Genomic DNA, 23154 nt, shown 5'->3' with positions numbered 1-23154 from the left:
GAAAAGATGTGGAATTATTTTTAACATTATATTTAAATGGATATATCCCAAACATTACCCTTTTAACATACAATCAATATTTTGAAAAAACTAATTTTGATATTTTACGCTTTTCTTAATACTAAGTCTACAAAGTCCTGTGTACTTTACACTTAAAGCACATTGTATCTTGAACTAGCCACCTTTCAAGTGCTCAATACCCGCATGTGGCTAGTGGCTACTGTATTCGGGTAACTTTGAAAAGCCCTACTTTAGAAATACCAGCATCACCTCACAGAAATAAAAATTCTCAATTCTCTCTCCAAACCTCCAACATGAAAATAGGGGCTGGGGATCAAAAATGAGTGCCTTAGTAGTAAGTTCTCTAGGTAAATCTTATCACTGCCAAAGTATGAGAAATACAACTTTCGAACATCTACAACTGAGGTACAACTGAGGTAGACCTGAAAATCCAGCTCTGCAGCAACTCAGTGGATGTCAAAATGTACAGTAGTTTCGATCATACATTCCTATAAAAGAAGAACAGACCAGCATTGATCTGTAGTTCTCACAAGGAATTGTCTAGGGTATGGAAAACACTAAATTCAGTGATTCTCCCCCAATTAATGGAAGAGCACCTGGCTAAAATAAACATTTTTCTTTCTTTTTTTTAATTTTTTTTAATGTTTATTTTTGAGACAGAGACAGAGACAGGGCATGAGTAGGGCAGGGGCAGAGAGAGAGGGAGACACAGAATCTGAACTGAAGCAGGCTACAGGCTCTGAGATGTCAGCACACAGCCCGACATGGGACCCGAACTCACGAACCGCAAGATCATGACCTGAGCCAAAGTCAGGCACTCAACCAAAGGACCCACGCAGGCATCTCAAAATAAAAATTTTCCTTAAAAAGAGCCAGTATCTGGGGCGCCTAGGTGACTCAGTTGATTTAAGTGTCCAACTCTTGGTTTCAGCGCAGGTCATGATTTCAGTTTGTGAGATCAAGCTCTGCATTGGGCTCTGTACTAACAGCATGGAGCCTGCTTGGGATTCTCTCTCCTCCTCTTTCTCTGCCCCTCCCCTGCTTGTGTGCACACACACACTCTCTCTCAAAAGAAGTAAATAAACTTAAAAACAAAAAAGGAAAAAAAAAAAGCACCAATATCTGAGCATATACATACATACATATATATACATATATATACATATATATATATATATGTATATATATATGCGCCAAGCATTGTACTAAATGCTTTCTTTATTCATTTATTCCTGGTAATGAATCTATGTAGTAGATATCTTTATCCCCATTTTCTTTTAATTTTTTTTAATGTTTATTTTTGACACAGAAAGAGCGAGAGAGAGACAGACAGAGCATGAGCAAGGGAAGGAGCAGAGAGAGAGGAAGGCACAGAATCCGAAGCAGGCCCCAAGCTCTGAGCTGTCAGCACAGAGCCCGATGCGGAGCTCGAACCCACGAACCGTGAGATCATGACCTGAGCTGAAGTCAGATGCTTAACCGACTAAGCCACCCAGGCTCCCCAATTATCCCCATATTTTAGGTAAAAAACTAAAGGATTAGAGACCTTACCTTTCCAAGGCCACAATCTACTAAACAGCAGTGCTTGAACTTGACCACCAAAGCCAATGGACTTAATCAGTACTAATACTGTCTACCTCCAGGGACAAAACTGACAACTTTGTAGTACCAGGAGCCCAACAAGATACAGGACATATGCTTTATTGGTATCTGGTGAATAAAGGTAAGTGATCAACTTTGAACAAAAGAGTACTTTACACTGTACCACATGACAGCTAATTAATGGATTTATTCAATAAAACTGCTGAAAGCCTGCTATGTACCAGGCACTGTTCTAGGTGCTGAGAATAAAATAGTGCAGCAAACAAAATAGTGTCCCTAACTTCAGGCTGCATACCTTCCAATGGAAAAAGGTATTTCTGTGAAAGAAAGAGAGGGAGGGAGAGAGGGAGGAAGGAGTAATATGAAGAAAATACAATCATGTTAAATATCAACCGTAAATGAATGTGTTATTTTATATATTTATTTTTGAGAGAGAGAGAGAGAGAGAGAGTGTGCACGTGCACAAGTGGGTGAGAGAGGAAGAGAGAAAGAATCTTAAGCAGGCTCCACGCTCAGCACAGAGTCCAATGCGATCAATCCCACCACCCTGGGATCATGACCTGAGCTGATATTAAAAGTTGGACACTCAAACAACTGAGCCACCCCGGTGCCTCTGAATGTGTTACTTTAGATTGGGTCTTCAGGGAAGGCTTCTCTTAAGTGACATTTAAAAGAGACGTGAAAGACAAGAGACCCAGGCAGGCAAAGATCTGAAAGCAGGGCTCCAGACAGGGAAAACAAATGAAAACAAGGCCTTAAAATCAGAAACAAACTTAAGAAGGCCAATACGATTGACACTTAATGAGAAAAGGAGAAAATGGAACCAGATGAGGTTGAAGTAGCAGACAGGAACAGATCATGTGTGACCTTGCAGGAGAAAAAAAAAAAAAGTCTGGACTTTTACATCTGTACCAACAAAGTCACTGGAAGAATACGTGAATATATGAATATAATAACAGAGAAAAACAGGGTGCCTAGGTGGCTCAGCTGGTTAAGCATCTGACTTAGGCCCAAGTCATGATCCCACAACTCTTGAGTTCAAGCCCCACATGAGGCTCTGTGCTAACAGCTCAGAGGTTGGAGCCTCTTCAGATTGTGTCTCCCTCTCTCTCTGCCCCTTCCCTGCTTACTTACGCTCTCTTTCTCTCTCTCAAGAATAAACGTTAAAAAAATAAAATAAAAATTCAAAAAATTCAAAAATAACAGAGAAAAGATTCTGGCAGAACTCATCTCCACCCAACTCAAAAAAGAAAAAGGCCATGTCCCTAGGTGAGCTGGTGACTGATAGACATCCTCACTCTAAAGGTCTGTTTGTTTCTACATTGTACTCAGCAAATTATCTATGGCTGGAACTATTCTGTTTCTCAACAGGTGTTCTTTCACTTACTGGTTTGAGCATTTTGGGAACTACTACTTGAAAACTAAAATCATTGACTGTCAGCCTCCAGAGCAATTCTTACCTACAGCAAAGACAGTGCAGAGTGTTCACACACACATACACATCTTCACACTTGTCTGGACCTTCAGAGCAAGGCAATCCTTAAGCCTATGTACTTCTATCTTTTATGCTTCACTTTACCATCACCATTCACCTGTTCTGCTGGAAGCTGCTAGAGTTTCCACCCCTACCTTCCCCCAGTAGTTTGCTCCATCCAGGTCTTCCACAGAAGTATATACTCTGTCCTTCCTCCCCCTGCTTTTGAACTTTGTTCCCAAGAAGCCCATAGAGTCTGGGACAAAGAGCTCAGTTCATATACTTCTGGAGAACCAATTTTGTGCCACGCACTATAATAGTTGTTAGGTTAAGAATCAAAAAGGGTCTCTTTCTCTACCCAAATTCTGGGAGATACTGAGGTGTGAAGCAGACAGAACTATTCTAATCACCAAAACAAACTGTAAAGGGGCACCTGGGTGGCTCAGTAGGTTAAGTGTCAGACTTCAGCTCAGGTCATGATTTCGCAGTTCACGAGTTTGAGCCCCGCATCGGGCTCTGTGCCAACAGCTCAGAGCCTGGAGCCTGCTTCAGATTCTGTGTCTCCCTCTCTCTCTGCCCCTCCCCCACTCATCCTCTGTCTCTCTCTCAAAAATGAATAAAAAAAAATTTTTAACTGTAAACACTAAGATTCTAGAATACCAGTTGGAATCCAGTGTATTTCCTCCACACAAACAATATTATGAGTGGTTTATTTCATGGGCAAAAGGCTTTTAGGCCTGAGAAACCACCATTCAGAACTCCTGCTAGAAAGATTACCAAGTGCTAATTAACTTTTAAAGGAAGCTTTAAAAAGCAATCACTTCCTAAATTGCAGATTAAATGCATCATCAAAAATAACGACTCAGGAATGACGGACCTATAATGGATTATTTAAAATACCACAATGCTAAAGCCTATTAAATTTTTTTAAAGATGCCATAACAAGCCTATAAAAGCAAATCTGGCATGTGGATTAATATCACTGTTTTATAAGAGGAAGGACTTAGAGTTATCAACAGAGTTATCCAGGGTCAGGTAGCAAACTAGTATATGGCAGAGTGAGGCCTGATAACCAAGTCTTTAGAACACAAGCTCTTCCTACTGTAACATAAAATGGACTCACCACACCACCCTACTCCCAAACACCTACAAACACACCGTGTTCTCACATAACAGGTTCCTGGAGAAACTGTCAAAAAGATTCCTGAATCCCTAATAATTTAAAAGGATCACGTTTTCTATGTAGGAAATATTAACAGAGTACTCAATTGTAGAATTCACTTGAAAGGATAGCAATGGTGACAAAGAACGGGGAAAAATGTAGTGAGACCTTCAAACATAACACTACAGAAATAAACTTTTATTTGAATAAAAGATAGGTGACTACCAGAGCACCTGGCCAGCTCAGTCAGTAGAGCATGCAACTCTTGATCGAAGGGTTGTGGAGTTCAAGCCCATGTTGGGTGCAGAGATTACATAAAAATAAAATCTTTAAAAAGATGACCACTGATGACTGGTGGTCAGGTTAGAGGGTGGTACACCCAGCAAACTACACTTCAATACCCTTTTTTGGAATTAAAATACAGAAATTAATAGGGTTGCTACTGTTAGTGCCATCTGGTAATGATCCAGACACATAGCTCATCTCCATAAAAAAAAAAAAAAAATCTGAAGACTTGACGGTAAATAGCAAAAGATGAAAAGGGAAGAAGAGGAGGGAGGGAGGGAGGGAGGGAGGGAGGGAGGGAGGGAGGCAGGAAGGCAGGTGGAAGGAATAGGGAGAGACAAATACTATGTTGCGGGAAGAGCTAAAGGCATGTCTCCAAGAACTTGAAAGAATCTTCCTGGAGACCATCACCAGATAAGCCTGAAAGCCCGGGAAGCAAGTCCCTCCCTCACAGTGGAAGCACAGGTGTTTCTCTGCTGTACAGATGTCCATACAGAGTGAAAGAAATCTTCTAACAGTATTAAAAGAATGGATGCCTCGGTTTCCTGATTAATAATGTACACAATATGGAGTGGCTGGATGACTCAGTCAACTAAGCATCCAACTCTTGATTTCAGCTCAGGTCTTGAGTTCAAGCCCCACACTGGGCTCCACAATGGGTGCAAAGCCTACTTAAAAAAATAAAAACATAATGCACACAATGAGGCTGCTTTGATTTTTGTTACTGCACATAACTTCAAATTCATAAGCAAGAAAGATAGGGCTTATGAGTACTGTATTAGCTCTGAACTAAACTATAGAAGAGAATTATTAAAAATCTAAACGCAAATTCTTTTTCCCTAAGAACAATAATAGGAAAAGAGAAGGTGCAAATTAAAAGGGGAGGCATGTCAATCTTCTCACTATTTTACAATTTAGTCAATTCAATTCATTCATCACTGAACTTGTTGTAGTCTTTGATACTTTTAAGTCTAAATAACCTGGAAATAAGTGACCAATAGCCTAAAAATACTCATACCCTATAAATGGACTTTCTAGGCCCATTCCTGGAAGTTACTTTCCAAATCCTGGAAAAACCCAAAATCCAAAGACATACAGATGTGCCTACAGTTGGAAACTTTCTAGTTTTCATTAAAAGAAACAATTAGATAAGGGAAAACTCAGCACCTCTGTCTGCCAACAACAAACAGATTTCCCTGGCCTGCAGTGACCTTCACTGAAGCCATAACCATTTTCTATAGGCTGTCCCATCATCTGTATCTGTCCTTAGTTTGAAAACATGCCGCACAAACAATAACTCCACGCCACTATTAAATATTAAAGCTGTAAGTGAAATGACTTAGAAAAAAAATACAATAAAAATTGAAGAAAATTTCAAAAACAAAAAAGCCTCCCTCAATGAAATAATTTACTGAGGCATGGTTCAACAAAGGATGCTAAAACCATTAGATGAAAGAACGACAAATTAAGAACAGAATATTCCCAGTATGTTCAAATACCACCCACCAATGACTTGCTAAATTCAGTGAACAAACAGACCTTTAAAATGAAGAGATCTGTCAGTCACCAGCTCAACCAAAAGAACAAACTTAGTATCAACAACAGCTGCACAACTTGACCTTAAGTGCCTCCTGATGTGATGCAATAAGTATACAACCTTACCTCTAAAATACCAAATATCATCAGCCTTAGTTAACCAAGACTCTAGACCCAACTTCCAGTTGGAAAGAGCCAAAAGAGAGAGAAATGGTGAAAGGGTGACACTACCCAACTTCAAGACTTAGTGTTAATGCTACAGTAATCAAGACAGTGTGGTATTAGCAAAAAACAAAGAGATCACTCCAACAGCTCAGAGTGCCCAGAAATAGACCCCTCAACTGACCTTTAACAAAGAAGCAAAGGCAATACAATGGAGCAAAGGCAGTGTCTTCAACAAATGGTGCCAGAACAACTCGATGGCCACATTCAAAAAAACTAATCCAGACAGACGTTAATTAAACCCCTTCACAAAAATTAACTCAAAATGCATCAAAGACTTAACCGTAAAACACAAAACTATAAAACTCCTGGAAGGAACACAGAAGAAAATCTAAATGGGTTTTCTAAGGTACAGTGATGTCTTTTTAGATTCAACACCCAAGACATAATCCATGAAAGAAATAACTAAGAAGCTCGACTTCATTAAAATTAAAAACTTCTGCTCTGCAAAAGCCAGTATCAGAAGAGGATGAAGATAAGCCAGAAACTGGGAGAAAATATTTCTAAAAGACATACCTGATTAAAAAAAAAAAAAAAAAAAACTGTTATCCAAAATATACAAAGAATTCTTCAAACTCAACAATAAAAAAAGAATCCAATTTCAAGAACAAAGACCTTAACAGACACTTCACCAAAGAAGATAAACAGATAGCAAATAAGCATATGAAAAGATGTTCATCATGTGTCACCTGGGAAATGCAAACTGAAACAATAAGATACACATCATATGTCACCTATGAAATGACAATTAAAACAACAGTAAGATAACACTACACACCTATTACAATGTCAAAATCTAGAACAATGATAATACCAAATGCCAAGCAAGGATGTGGAGCAACAGGAACTCTGACACTATTGGAAAGAACGCAAAATATCCTTGAGAGACAATTTAATAGTTTCTTACAAAAGTAAACATACTCTTACTACACAATGCAGTGATTGTGCTTTTTGGTATTTACCCAAAGAAGATCAAACTATGCACAAGGGGCACCTCAGTGGCTCATTCGGTTAAACGTCACTTTGACTCAGGTCATGATCTCACAGTTCAAAGCCCCACATTGGGTTCTCTGCTGTCAGCGTGGAGTCTGGTCCAGATCCTCTGTCTCCCTCTCTCTGCCCCTCACTTGCTTGCCTTCACGTGCGCACGCACACACTTTCTCAAAAATAAACATTAAAAAATAAAAGAAAACTATGTCGACAAAAACCTGCACATAAGCTTTATTCTAACTGCCAAAACTTAGAAGCAACAAAGACATCCTTCAGTAGGTGAACAGATAAACTATGGTACATCCAGACAACAAATTATTGAGTGCTAAAAAGAAATTATCAAGCCATGAAAAAATATGAAGGAAACTTAAATACACATTACTAAGTGCAAGAAGCCAATCCAAAAAGGCTGCATACTATAAGACTTCAACTATATAACATTATGGTAAAGTCAAAACTGATATAAAAGATCAGTTGAGTGGGAGGAGAGATGAACAGGTAGATCACAGATTTTTAAGATGGAGAAAATACTCTATATTATATGATGGATAGATGTCATTATAACATTTGTCCAAACACACTGAATGCACAACACCGAGAGTGAACCCTTAAGGGAACTACACGCTTTGAGTGATTATGATGTGTCAATGTAGGTTCATCCTGGTAAAAAAAAAAAAACTGCACCATTATGGTGAATGATGTTTAAAAAAAAAAAAAATTATGGTGAGGAATGTTGGTAATGGAGATTGTGTACGTGTGTGGGCAGAGTCTATTGGAAATCTATGTACCTGCCTCTCAATTTAGTGTAAACCTAAAACTGTTCTAAAAAAAAAATTATAAAAAAAGCAAAAGTTTTGAATATACAGCTCTACAAAGATGAACAGATGGTCAATAAGCATATGAAAAGATGCCTAAATTATTAGCCATTAGAGAAATGCAAATCAAAACCACTACTATGACTAAAAACAAAAAGACATAATAAAAGATACTGGTGAAGATGTGGAAAAAGTGGAACCCTCATTCTTTGCTAGTGAGAATGTAAAATGGTGCAGCCACTTCGGAAAAGTCTGTCAGGGTCTAAAATGTTAAACACAGAGTTAGTATATGAAAAAAAATTCTACCTCTAGGTGTATATACCCAAAAGAAATGAAGATTTAGGTCTACATTTGTTGTACACTACAAAAACGTGACCAGCAATATCGTAATAGCAAAAAGTGAAAACAACTCAATGTGGTATTCCATCCAATAGAATAGTATTTGGCAATTAATAAGAATGAAATCCTGCAACACGCTACAACACAAATGAACCCTGATTCATTTGACCTGCTAGGTCAAAGAAGCCAATCACAAAGACTGCAAGGTGTCTCTTTTAATGACATGCCCAAAATAAGCAAATTTATAAAGATAGAAGGTATAAAAGTGGTTGCCTAGGGCCAGAGGATTGGGGGAAAAGGTGGAGCGATTGCTGATGGGGATATGGTTATTATCTGGGTTGATAAAAATGTCCTAAAATTGACGGTAGTGATAGTCACACGACTCTGTGAATATACTAAAAAACACTGAATTATACACTTCCAGTGGGTGAACTGTATGGTCTGTGCATTACACCTTAATAAAGCTGTTTCTTTTAAGTGCCCTATGTAAATGCCAAATCAGCAAGAAACAAGGAAGTGACTAAATAAATGAAAAATATGTGGCGGCACTATCAACAACCATAACTGATGTTAATTCAGATCAGGGAACACCACTATTTCAAAAAATTAAAGCCAGATAAAAGGATCTAATATTTTTGACACAAACCAAGAAGGTACCAAAGACACTAGCCTCATTCAAATCCATACTGCACCATTCGGATTCATTTACACTTCTCAACAGAGGTCAGTTCAGTTTGAACAAGAAAAGTCTTCCCTGTGCACATGTTATAGGCTGTTTAGCATCCTTGTATAATGTATGTTAATAACACTTCCAAGAAATGGTTTTGACTAGATATGCTTCCATTTATGTCCGAATACCATCAAGTTTAAACAATCACCAAGACTATTAAAGCATTCCCCATGAGACCTCACGCCAGACTGTCAAAGATTGATCTATTTCGGAATAAGAGATATGCAACAGAACATACATAACAAGGAAAAGAGAAGATATTTGTCTGCTTTCTCTTCTCTGATAAAATATCTCATGTAATTAAGAGTTTTAAAGGACCTACAAATTCCTGCTTGGTGACAGACACTACAAGTAAGCTTAAACCCTTCTAAACCAGTCAGGACTTAAAAATACTCTCTTTTAGGGGCACCTGAGGGTCTCAGTAGGTTAAGTGTCCTACTGTTGGTTTCAGCTCAGGTCATGATCTCACGGTTTGTGAGTTCGAGGCCCCTGCTGGGCTCTGTGTTAACAGCGCAGAGACTGCTTGGGGTTCTCTCTCTCCCCCCTCTCTCTGTCCCTCCCCCACTCATGTGGTCTCTATCTCAAAATAAATAAATAAACTTAAAAAACAAATACTCTCTTTTAGTCTTGGGGCACCTGGGTTGCTCAGTCAGTTAAGCATTGGACTTTGGCTCAACTCATGATTTCGTGTTTCCCGAGTTCGAGCCCCGTGTTGGGCTCTGGGCTGACAGCTCAGAGCCTGGAGCCTGCTTTGGATTCTGTGTCTCCCTCTATCTCTGCGCCCCCCACCCCCCCATTTGTCTTTCTCTCTCTCAAAAATAAACATTTAAAAAATACTCTATTTTACTGTTTTGTAATTAGACAAATATCTATGATGCCAAATAATATATACTTTATAAAATACATGTATAAGAGGGGTGCTTGGGTGGCTCAGTCAAGTTAGGCATCCAACTTCAGCTCAGGTCATGATCTCACAGTTCGTGAGTTCAAGCCCCACATCAGGCTCCCAGCTATCAGCACGGAGCCCACTTCAGATCCTCTGACCATCCCCCCTCTCTGCTCCTCCCCGGCGCACCCTCTCACCTCTGTGTTAGGGTAGTCCTGGCGTTTATGTGGATTCTTATAATGTAAAAATGTAATCTTAGTGATGAAAAAGTACTTTTTTAAAAGATCAGGACTTTTCCCTTTATACCTGCTCTAAATTTCCATGGGAATATTTGCTTGATTTCTCTTCCCCACTCTTAAAAAAGCACTATTTCTCAACCGCTGCAAATCATTTATTTCTCTTGTCAAGTACGTACCAAGAAATCATGGCAATATATTAAGTATACCACATTTAAGTTGGTAATGTGGTCAGTAATTGCACTCTCATCCTAACAGTTCATAAAAGAAAACTTAAAAACTTTGTCTTTCAGTAGCAAGAACAGGTAAGCAAGGGTGCTACCATATTACCTGAATTTGTGATGGCAATGTTTACCAAAAGGCAATCTCCCTTTCTCGGGGAACTCTCTGAGTCTTATATTCAAATGCCAGTTTTAACTGCAGTCATCTCTATAAGGTATTTCATATTCTTACTATTTGGTGTTTCTAAAGACAGTATCTTAAAATATGTAACAGCCGGAGAAAAATGAACCTAATCCAAAATTCACAATTATTTCCTTTCCTTTAAGCTTATTATATTTTTATAAATATTATATACAACATAGCATTTACAATAAATGCCCATCACATAAAAGGAAAACAAACTTCTATTTGTTAGCACAAGTGTCTTTAATTTCAATTCTAATTATGCTCCGTCACAGTTTCCATATCAACTTGTTTCTTTACCAGGTAACACACTACTACATCTACTAGTCCTAAAGATACAAAAAGAAATCAAGTAACCTGCAGGGCCACCTGATGGTAAGAAGTCCATACCACATCCAAAGAATACGTTCCAAGCATCCCGTTCCCCTAAAGGAAGGCCAGGGGAAGAGGAAGACACTGGAATTCTCAGTGACCACTTGGCCAACACAATCATCTGGAAATAGAGCAAGGGTTTTCAGGGTTCAAAAAGTTAAGACAAAGAAGGCTAAGAGGAGAGAACCTGAGGGAAAGAACACAACAGGAGCATAAATAACAGAATGCAAGAAGGAGGGAATTAAAATATGAAAATGAGGGGCCCCTGGGATGGCTCAGTGAGTTGAGCATCTAACTCCTGATCTCGGCTCAGGTCATGGTCTCAGGATCGTGGGATAGAGGCTGGTGTCAAGTCCACGTAGACCCTGCTTAAGACTGTCTCCCTCAGGGAGCCTGGGTGGCACAGTTGGTTAAGTATCGGACTTTGGCTCAGATCATTATCTCAGTTCATGAGTTCGAGCCCCACATGGGGCTCTGCGCTGACAGCTGGGAACCTGGAGCCTGCTTCAGATTCTGTGTCTCCCTTCCTTTCTGATCCTCCCCTGTTCACACTCTGTCTCTCTCAAAAATAAATATTAATTTAATTTAATCAATTATGTTATATACATTAAATTATTAATGTTTATAAATAAACATTAAAATTTTTTTAATTAAAAAAAAAGATTCTTTCTCTCCCTCTGCCCCTCTCCCCTGACCCCACTCACACTGTTTCTAAATAAACAAACAAATGAAAATGAAAACCTTGCCTTGAGGCAAAACACGACAACCACAGAGCTTTCTTACAGCACAGTCTCTACTTCTATAGCTAAATAGTGCATCATTAAAAATACTCTCTACCAAAAGAAAATGTGCGATGAGGACATGAATGTGTTCTGAGCTTTATACAAAGTAAGTATGACAGAACTTAAAAAAAAGTAATAGTGTAAGCTACTGTTCTAGCAAACAGTAACTGAGAAACTATGGAACAAGAACAGAGGGATACAGGCAGGAGACAAAAATCAGCCAGTGAGAAAACCCTTGCAGAATCCACACTGAAGAAAAATATCAACATTTAGAAAGACAGAAAATAAAGGCCAGATATAAGCCACTGAGAAAATGGAATTAATAACTCAACAGCCCTAATTCTCCTCCTGAAAGCAGCAGTAGCGGGCAAATAAATAAAAACTTCAATGGAGAGTAGCCTTTTGATGAAAAGTATAAGCAATATAGTATTTACCATGTATTACTGGAGTACTTCCTAAAGAGAGATGAGAGAAAGATGTCATTTTTTTTTTTTTTTAAAGATAGTTAAATTCTTGCAAGTTGAATCATGATCTATAGTTCCAGTCTACAAACTTATAGGAGAGAGAAACACATTCTTGGAGAATTAGGGATAGGAAACATTAGAAAACTGCTGGAGTAAAAAGCAAACTAGAAAAAGCCAACAAAGAAATGAATTTCTGTGAAGACCAGGGAAAAATTCAAAGATGATACAAACAGAAAAGTTATATTAGAAAACTTAGAGACACTTTATTATTTTGAGAAACCAAAGTCTTAAATTAGAAGAAAATAGCTTGCTAAATGAAAAAAAAAGTAGTTAAATATGAGTCTAACCAAGCTCCTAGATCTTGCTAACAACATATTCAGAAGGGAAGTTAGGTGGAAGTAAAAAAAAAAAAAAAAAAAGACTGACCTCATGAGTTGATCTTCGTTAAAGGTTGGTGATAGATAGAAAGGTTCATTACATGATTCTACTTTCAGGTTTTTTGGGGTTTTTTTTTTTAGTGGTATCTAACAGACCATGACACAGATCACCAAAGCTGTTCCCAGCAAACATCACCTGGAAAAGTACAACTACACTGGAGTGTAAAGTACTCCTTCTCCCACACCATTGTTCTACATAGCATGTACTTCTATTACTACACCTATTCCTTACTTACTTGCATCCCATCTACAAAATCATGAGCTGCTTAAAGGCAAAAACTGCCGATTCATCTATATATGCTAGCACCTACTACAATATCAGGGATACATACAGCAAATACTCAGTAAATATTTGATGAACTGAACAAAACAATACTGTGATGGTCACTTCCAAGAGTGGAAGGCAAAGTTAGAAAAGGTCAAACAGAAAGAGTTCACAGACACAATAATCCTTCTCGAAGAACAGGGATTACATCACAGTAAAGAGTATCTACAAAACATATTACAAGTGGGCGCCTGGGTGGCTCAGTGGGTTAAGTGTCCAACTCTTGATTTCGGCTCAGGTCATGATCCCAGAGCCTTGGGATGGAGCCCAAGAGGCTCTGTGCTGAGCATGGAGCCTGCTTGGAATTATTTTTCTCTCTCCCTCTCTCGCTGTCCCTTCCCCACTTGCGCTCTCTCCCTCAAAATAAATAAATAAACATTTTTTAAAAATACTACAAGAGTAAACAGTATGCTTGCTAAATGAATGGAGGGAAAGAAGAGAAAAAACTCAAGTAATTCTTCTACTGAATGGGGCATATCAGGGCAACAAAATTCAGCAGTACCTTTCACTGGGAACATCTAACACCCTTTGTTCTAATCCTGTACTCTCTATACAACTTCCTGATACTTACTCAGTTTATCATTGGACTTTTCTATATTCGTTCATTCATCAAATATTTATGGAACACCTACAAGTTCCAGGTTATAATTCTAGTCACCTGAGATGTATCAATGAACTAAAAAGACAAAAGAGTTCCTGCGCTTACAGGCAATATAGTCTAGTGGTGGGAGACAGGGAAATGAATGGGGAAACCATACAGTATTGAAGAAGGCAGTAAACAGCACCAGGAGGCAGCTGTAAGAGATGTCTAGTCCAGTAAACCCAAATGTGTGCATCTCACTGGGAGTTTTTAGTAAAATGACATTGAGAAACTACAATAAATTTCTTGCCTGTTCATTGTACACAACACTTCCCCATGAATGAGTATTTCATAATAGGAAAAGTTAAAAAGCTTATCCTAAACAACAGTGACAATAAATAAATAAAATCTATATAAAAACAGCAATTATAGTTATTGGCTTTATAGTTTCTTCTATGATATAAAACAAAGGAAGAAAAAGCAGTAAGCTAGATTTTGAGCTTTGAATTAAAGGAATAGCACAGCCCAAATTTAATAGACTATAACTGATTGGATTTAAGTTGAGTCAAAACCTTTCACTAAGTGCTAAGGGATCATCAGTCCTCTCCAAGTATACATATCTTTGGGGCGCCTGGGTGGCTCAGTCAAGCGAGCTTCCAACTCTTGGTTTCAGCTCAGGTCATAATCCCAGGGTAGTGGGATCGTGCCTGTTTTGGGCCCTGCATTGGGCTCCACAGTGACCATGGAGCCTGCTTAAGATTCTCTCTCTTCCTCTACCCCTCTCCCCTGTTGCACGGCTCATGCTCTCTCTATATATAAATATTTTTTTTAATTTAAAAAAAATGTAAAAACCGAAAAGCCAAATATACACATCTTTGATTGATAGTCTCCCATTACTGGTCCAGGACAACACTGTCTATAATGCTGTCTCAAAAGAATCTCATTCTTGTGAGAGTCTAGCCTAAAGAGTCACTGCATTTATAAAAATTCATTCATTAAAACATGTATGGAATTCATACCAGTAATGTCTCCACCGTTCGGAACTATGACACATTTTACCATTAAAATAATGTTTTCAAATATTAAAATAATTTTTTATCATCTTGGAGCTACGCATATCAGTTCTCTAAATAGTAAATATAGCTGACCCTCAAACAATGCATTTAAGTTTTGACTCCCCCAAAATTTAATAGTTTGCTGATGAGAAGCCTTAACAATAAACTGTTGAATAAAACATATTTTGTATGTCATATTGTATATATTATATGCTATATCCTTACAGTGAAATAAGCTAAAGAAAAATATTAAGATAAGGACAAGAAAAGACATTTATAGTACTATAATGTATCAAAAAATACACACACACCTGAAAACAGACCCACAGATTTCAAAGCCATTTGATCAAGGGTCAATTGTACACCTGATTTAAGCATTTTATTTTACTGACCAAGATACTGTGTCTCAAAGAGGTTAAGAAGATAAACTGTGACTTCTCTTAAGTCCCAGGTTCATTAGTGACATTTCTAGAACTAGAAAGAAGTCTACTACCCCAACCTAATACTCCATGGACTACCACATTTTCCTTTTGATCCGTGTTGTCCATTGATACCTCAAGTGAAATTAACAGATTTTTTTTTATAAAGTTCTAAACTTGAGAACCGGAATACATAAACCTATCGCTCATTTTCCTGGTAAATTATACTACATCAAAAGTTGAAAACCAAAATTAATGGAGTTAATGAAAATATCATTGGCAATATTAAATAAAAATTATAAGATATTTTAAATGAATAAACAACGATAGATTACATAGAACATACAGGAAACCTTTGTGAATCAACAAGAAATACAAAAGAAAACTGGACAAAGCATATAGACAATTCACAGAAAAAGCCAAATGGGTTATAAATACCAGAAAAGATGCTACCTCACTAGTTATCAGGAATTTTTATTTTTTTTATTTAAAAAAATTTTTTTTTAATGTTTATTTATTTTTGACAGAGACAGAGACAGAATGCGAGTGGGTTAGGGGCAGAGAGAGAGGGAGACACAGAAGCAGAAGCAGGCTTCAGGCTGTGAGCTGTCAGCACAGAGCCCGACGCTGGGCTCGAACTCACGAGCTGAGAGATCATGACCTGAGCTGAAGTCGGACGCTCAACCGACTGAGCTACCCAGGCGCCCCAGGAATTTTTAAAAACAGATATATTACTTTACAATAATCAGACTGGTGGGGGCACCTGGCTAGCTCAGTCGGAAGAACATGCGACTGTGACTGCCAAAATTAGTCAGACTGGCAAAAATTAAAAAGTCCCCAAAATATTCAACGTTAGCCTGTGGAAGAGAAACCCTTATGCTTGCTAAGAGTATATATACATTGGTACAACCACTCTGGAGAGCAATCCTGCCATCTCTAAAAAACCTAAATGTGTATGTGTATGCGTGTGTGTGTGTGTGTATCCTACAACCAAACGGGTTTTATCCTTTGGCCCAGCAATCGCACACTTGGTGCTATAACCAAAGAAACTCCTACACAGGCTTATAAGAGCAGACAAGGATAAGGGCATTTATCCTGGGAGTTGTCTATAGTAAGAAAGAGACAGCATGGGTCCATCTTCAGTGGAATAGATACATCAAATCTATCTTATAGATTTTGCTCCCTCTGACTAGAAAACTCTTGCCTCTAAGTACCTGCATGTTTTGCCCTTTAACTTCAATTCAGTCTTTGCTCAAGTTGTTGACTCATCAAGTTGGTTGTTGCTGACCACCCAATCTAAAGTATCTTACCCTCTTACGTTCAACCCAGAATCTCTCTTTTCTGGATATCTTTCTTAATTTCTCTGCATGACACTTTTTACTATTTGACATTCTAATATCTATGTGTTTATTGTACAGACTCCCTCAATTAAAACTTAAGATCCAGACACCAGGAACTTCCTTTGTTCAAAGGTGTATCACCAGAATCTAAAAATGCACCTGGCACATATGAAAGTGATGAATAAATATTTGTTAAATAAATGAATTCAATCACTAAATCCCAATCTCTGCGTACAGTTGTGTAAAGTCTCAAATCTGAACCCATCTCTGACTTTTCAAGCCCATTCAAACTAACCTCCAGAGTATGTAACATCCCACTTTGTTTCAACTCTCTGGTAATTCTTGTTTTTTTTCAATGTTTGTTTATTTTTGAAAGAGAGAGAGACCGAGCACAAGCAGAGAAGGGGCAGAGAAAAAGAGAGACACAGACTCTGAAGCAGGCTCCAGGCTGCTGTCAGCACAGAGCCCCACAAAGGGCTCGAACTCACGAACCTTGAGATCATGACCTGAGCTGACGTCGGACGCTCCGCCGACTAAGCCACCCACCCTGGCTCCCGTAAACTCTCTGGTAGTTCAACTTGCATTCACGGTACTCAACAAGGAAGCAGCTTCTAATGGCCAGGCATTACTCTGAGAGATAAAGAATGAATAAAAGAGTCGGGCGCCTGGGTGGCTCAGTCAGTTAAGCGTCCGGCTTTGGCTAAAGTCATGATCTCACCACTCATGAATTCAAGTCCCCCCTCAGGCTCTCTGCCGTCAGCACGGAGCTCCTTTCAGATCCTCTGTCCCCCTTTCTTTGCCTCTCCCCGCGTGTGCATGCACTCTCCTTCTCTCTCAAAAATAAAATTAAACATAATACATACATACATACAAACACAGTCTTTGAGCTCCAGTTCAAAAATGATGACTGCAGCTGGGTCCCAGGTTTCAGGATTGCTAGAACGATCCAGGGCACAGCTACAGCAATCCATGTCAAGTAGCACCCACAGCAGGGAGAGCTCCACTCACTACTTTATAGCACTCTCATACGTAAAAGTGAGCATGCTGAACATCTTCCTGAAGTTGATCAAGGAGAGCTCGAGAGATCCGAGTTCATCGCCTACCCACAACTCCGCATCAAGTCTAAGTCCTTTTCCAGGGGGAGTTCTTTTCCAAGTCCTACTCCAGGGGAGTATGATTACTCTATCCTTTAACCCTCATGTGAATCCACTCCCAACTGGCTATGAGGATGAATAAAGAGAACCTGGACCACTACCCAGCAGGGACCACAGCAGCGGTTTGGACCATGACTCTGCACATGGACCAGAAGTATACGGGACATTAAGTGCACCTTCCTTACTTGCCTCAAATGATGACCAGTATACTGATCTTCCATCCCTTTGGTTATGGCAGGATATAACTTAAATAAATAACTTAGATTAGTCCACAAACAAACAAACAAGAGAGTCTTTGCTTTCCAGTCTTAAGAGAAAAAAAGACAACAAAGCTGTTTTGGAAACACCTAAGAGAAAGACCTAACTCAGCCTAAACAGGTTGGGGAAAGCTTGGTGAGGCAGGAAAGGGGGACAAGATAGCATTTGTGCTAGGTCATGAAAGCTGAGTAGGAGTTATCCAAATGAGCAGGTTGTATGTGTTGTCAAAAAGGTGATAGGTATATTCTAGGCAGAATACACACAACATACTGATGTCTCAACTTTAAAAAACATTCAAACACTTTTGAAGAATTGCAAATAGTTCAGCATGACAGAATCATGTGAGGCAGGAAACAGAAGATGAAAGCAAAAAGCAAGCAAGGTCCAAATCATTAAGGTCCTTATTTCCTAAATTTGGTAGTATGGATTTTAATCTGAAAGCCTGCATGGCAGAAGAACACTACAATCTATCTACAAAACAAGAAAGGGTTTAGAGGGATTATATCCATTCTCAGATTCAAAGAAATTATTTACAATGCTTACACCAAAGTCCACATACTAATGATAATCCGAACCAAGGTAGTAGCTGGCAAGGAAAAATAGATGAAAGACGTAGAAGATTTGGTAAACGATTGGGGGCAGGATGGTACATAAGGGTAATCAGAGGGTAGAGTTAAGACTTGGGGCATCTCCAACTGACTGGCAGGCATGGATCATAGGAGGAAGAGAAGCAACTTCGGAAAGAGTGATATATCTAATTTTTGACCTGAACTTTATGTATCTTAAGACAACCACATAATGTGTCACAGTTGGAGGGTAATCTGTGCTAAAGAGACAGAGATCTGCTAGTTATCAAAATAAAGTCAATAGTTGAAGTCATCAGAGATAAGACCATTTAAGAGCAGGTAGAGGCAGAAGAGAGCAGAAGACTGTGCGTCACTGTGATAGGAAAATTTGAATTGGTCAAAGACAGAAAACTGCACCAAGGAAAGACCAACATACATGGAAATAAGGAGACCACAGTGTCACAGAAGCATAAGAGAATTTCAAAGAGAAATGTCAACATGTCAAATGATGACACGGATTCCATTAGATTTCACCACAAAGAGATCAATGGTGGCCAAATTCAGGGACTTGGACTGCTAGACTTCAATATATTGGGGAGGGACGGGGAGCGAATAATAAGGAGGTGGAGAAAATTAATATAGGTAACTTTTCCAGAAACTTAAAGGAAATAATTACAGATGAAACTGAAGAGGAATCTAGAGTGAGAGTGTATTTAAAGGAATTTTTTTTTAATCCTAATAAGTTAGCGCCCATTCAAAGTAAAACAGGACCAACCAAATGTTATGGACTGAATGCATTCCCCCAAAATTCACATGTTGGAGCCCTCACTCCCAGGATCCTCAGAATTGGAGATAAGATTTTTGAAAAAGTGATTAAGTTAAAATGAGGTCATTAGAGTGGAGCCCTAATCTAATGCAAGTGGTGTGCTAATAAGAAAGAGATACCAGAGATTCTAGTGCACAAAGCAGGTGGTTACCTCTAAGTCAAGGAGAGAGCCTCAGAGGAAATCACGCCTGCTGGAACCCTGACCTTGGCCTTTCAGCTTCGAGAACTATGAGAAAATAATTTTCCATTGTTTAAGCCACCCAGCCTGTGGTATTGTTACAGCAGCCCTGGAAAAACAACATAAGACACCAAGGAAACACCGTCCCTGAGGAGAAAAAACTCAGAGCACAGGAGAGATGACCAGATAGAAGTAGGCATGTTTGCAAGTGCAAGAGGACAAAAAACAGTAACCAATGCCACCAATGTATTTCATTTCCTCTGTCATGTAAATGTTTTTTAGTGTTTATTCACTTTTTGAGAGACAGAGTGTGAGCAGGGCAGGGGCAGAGAGAGAGGGAGTCGAACAGGCTCCAGACTCCGAGCTGTCAGCACAGAGCCCGACGTGGGGCTTCAACTCACAGACCGCGAGATCATGACCTGAGCCAAAATCAGATGTGTAACCGAATGCGCCACCCAGGCGCCCCCCTCTGTCATGCAGAAGTGACATTATCCAGAAAAGAATAAGGAGGGAATGTGGTGGGTTCATAACCACCATAGGAAACAGCAGTTTCTAGAGAAACACAGAATTATTGGACTGCTTGCCCATCACTCAGTAAATGTTTGTTGTGGAATGGATTCCTAGCTCTCATTCACGAAAGCTTTAGTTCCATTTTAAAACGGCAACAAATAGCAAAAGAAAAGCGTTCGAGTAAGTCTGAACCCAGGTTATGAACATCAGGCAAGTTACTTACCACTGCCATGTCTGTTTCTTCAACCAGATGAATCAGACTCGATAAGCAGCAAAGGATTACCTCAGATCAAAATAAATGCTCTAATTTTACATAGCTTTACCCATGACCTCAGTCTTCCAACTCTTCCCAACCAAAGTAGGGTGTCTCAAGTTTTAACATAAATTCCTATCATCTGGAAAGCTTGTTAAGATCCAGGTTCTGATTCATTAGGTTTAGGGTTAAGCTTAAGCTTGGGCATTCTGAGCAAACACTGACGTGATGCCATACATCATACTCAGAGTAGGAACGGTGCAGAACACTGATCCAACTCAAGCTCTACAAAGCTTATAATTGTGGGCTTATCTGTAATCAGCCTGATATTTACAAAACAAAAACAAAGATGTTCCAGACTCACACCTGCACTAAGTATGTCTTGCCATTCCCTAAAACACTCTGAAATTAACTTGATGATAGTCATCATTTGGTACAGATAGGATTAGCACAGAAATGAATAATACTGGAATCAGTAACACCGTATTAGGAGAAGCAAGATTAAATACCAATGCACAGAAAATGGGGAAGGGGATTAAGAGGTACAAATTCCCAGTTATAAAAGGAAGTCACAGAGATGAAAAGTACAGTGCAGGAAATATAATCAGTAATACTGTAACAACACTGTATAGTGACAGTAACGACACTTATCATGGGGAGCACAGCGTAAGGTATAGAACTGTTGAATCAGCATGAACTGATCAGAACACCACATGAACTTATGTTACACTGTATGTCAACGATACTTCAACAAGAACAATACAAATACACACCATGCACACATATATGCACATACACACAACACAATGGTTAAAATCCATCTAACCATGTTACCTTTCTCAAAACATGAATATTTTTATTTCTAGAAAAACATTTAGCTCTAGACAAGTCTGTTTATTCTAACTGCCACATGCCTACAAGGGTTCTTTTGCATTCTGGATTCTGAATGCTAACATTCAATGTCATAAAATTTAAAGATTTTTATACTAATTACCAAATAATCTTCATGCATTTGTTTAGAACCTCCAATCCTATTACCACAACTAAATTCATCTGTAATGAGGATTTTCTTTTGCTTTAGGAAGCGTAACTAGGACAGAGACAGACCAGCTGACCTAGGGCTATAATATATGGCCACAAACCATATATTTATGGTCTAATTAAACTGTTTCTACTATTCCCTGTACTAGGTTATAGGAGGGAAAAAATTCCACAATCGTATCACAGCCAACAAGGATTTTCATTCTAATTTCATAGCAATCTCCAGTGAGGCATGATAGAAGAAAAGGTGTCATGCAATGGAAGCCTTACAGTCGCTCTACCCTTAACCTGAAGCCTCTATACTGAAAAGAGAAGTTTAAAATAACGTTAAAACAGAGGCATGAACTCTCTAACCAACACACACACCAAAGAAAGAAAGAAAGAAAGAAAGAAAGAAAGAAAGAAAGAAAGAAAGAAAGAAAGAAAGAAAGAAAGAGAGAGAGAAAGAGAGAGAGAGAGAAAGAAATAATTAGGGCTATAAACTGCTCTTTCTTACCCTATACTGAAGAATAACCAATTCTCAAAAGCACTATAGCACTACAAACGAGCTCGCTTACACTGGGGTGGGGAGAAGGTATGTCTATTGCAATCTTGGCAACTGCAGGCAATTTACCACTCCTACCTAATTTACTCAAATCACTTTCAACTAATAATACTTCCTCATTCACCACTATGTAACAACAGAATAAAAAAGAATGACAAATGCAATGGGCCTCAAAATAGTTTTGCTGAATCACAAATACCCTCAATATAAAGCTGCAGAAGTCGCTGAGCTTGAGCATTGGCGGCCATACCTCAGCAAGCGGCTCCTCGGAAAATGTGTTAACTTCCTGCACCTGTTCATTAAAGGCAAGGAAGGGTCTAATGTTTAATTAGAGCGTTCACAGCATTGCTATTAGCAGCAATGTACTGTGTGCAATAACAATATACAGTGGCTTTCTACTAAAACTGACCACGTTCTCTCAAAATGGGCATCACCTATGCCCCAAGGACAAATACACCACTCTGGCCCGCAACCGCAGCCACAATGGGCACCCTATGCTCTCCTCATCTTGGCACCCAGCCCGTCTTCCTGCACCCCCATTCCTCCTCGACCAAGCCTCCCCCTCCCAGGGCTGACTCTGCCAGGCCCCAGCTCCAAGTAGCTCCTAGGGTTACGCAGAGAGCCAAGCCTGCAGGCCGCTCTCGCCGCGTTTCTGCTCTCTCTCCTCTCCGACTAGCCCAACGTTCTTCCCTCGCCTCTCCCGTCTCCGCTGCCCAGCCCACTCCTCCCTTCCACTCGCGCGCTCTGTAGCTCTCAGGCCTCACCGTTTGGTTCGGTCCGGAATACCCCGGCTCTCCCGCTTCCAGTCCCCAACACGAAGCGAAGTCGGTTGGTCCCGCGCCTCACGCTTCCAGTCCACACGCCGCCGCCTACTGATGCCGAAAGCGGCTTCTAGGAACGCGCCATGTTCAGCGTCGCGGCTCCAAACGACGCGGACGCGGGAATTCTGCGTCACAGACACCCGGAACGCGTGGAACTGGCAAAGTGAGAAGGCGATAGGAGAACTGCACAAGAGGAGGGAGGTGCTTCCCCTTCGAAACTGAAGGCGCCGGGGGGCTAAAGCAGCTATCTGCGCTTGCGCATTACAGAGCGTGGAGCCTGGAGTCAGCCGGATTTGTAACCATGGAAACGTTAACCCCGCGTAGCCCAATTCCCAGGACAAATCGTTGTCTCCCGGTTTGATTGAAGCCTGCTTGAATCGGAACCATTTTCCCTTCCCCGTTCCGGATATCGGTTCTAAACTGCATTGTTTTCCGAGTCCGTCTCAGCTTAAATGAGTTATTAAAATAATCTTACTCCCATTGGTCAACCCTCCCGTGAATATTTTTTTTCAAGTACTAAATTTGC

The 23154-nt window shown here is 39.6% G+C and overlaps 2 protein-coding genes across 3 annotated transcripts in view; one reads left to right on the top strand and one right to left on the bottom strand.

The window, feature by feature from the left end:
- IPO11 (importin 11) overlaps nt 1–23154 on the bottom strand; it is a 203759-nt gene that overhangs the window by 169427 nt on the left and 11178 nt on the right. Inside the window, exon 1 of one of the 2 annotated variants that reach the window (XM_027041178.2) lies at nt 22572–22775. The exons of the other annotated variant lie outside the window; for it this stretch is intronic. The gene's annotated coding sequence lies outside the window, so the exon portion shown is untranslated. Of the gene's footprint in view, nt 1–22571; nt 22776–23154 lie in introns of those variants that run through there. 2 annotated transcript variants of the gene reach the window in all.
- LOC106976368 (cytochrome c oxidase subunit 6A1, mitochondrial-like) lies at nt 17378–17713 on the top strand. The gene has a single exon (XM_053221323.1). The coding sequence runs from the start codon at nt 17378–17380 to the stop codon at nt 17711–17713; it is 336 nt and encodes a 111-aa protein (XP_053077298.1).

Source organism: Acinonyx jubatus, chromosome A1 (assembly GCF_027475565.1).
Source record: "Acinonyx jubatus isolate Ajub_Pintada_27869175 chromosome A1, VMU_Ajub_asm_v1.0, whole genome shotgun sequence".
Taxonomy (NCBI): Eukaryota; Metazoa; Chordata; class Mammalia; order Carnivora; family Felidae; genus Acinonyx; species Acinonyx jubatus.
This window is presented reverse-complemented; position numbering and strand designations above follow the sequence as displayed.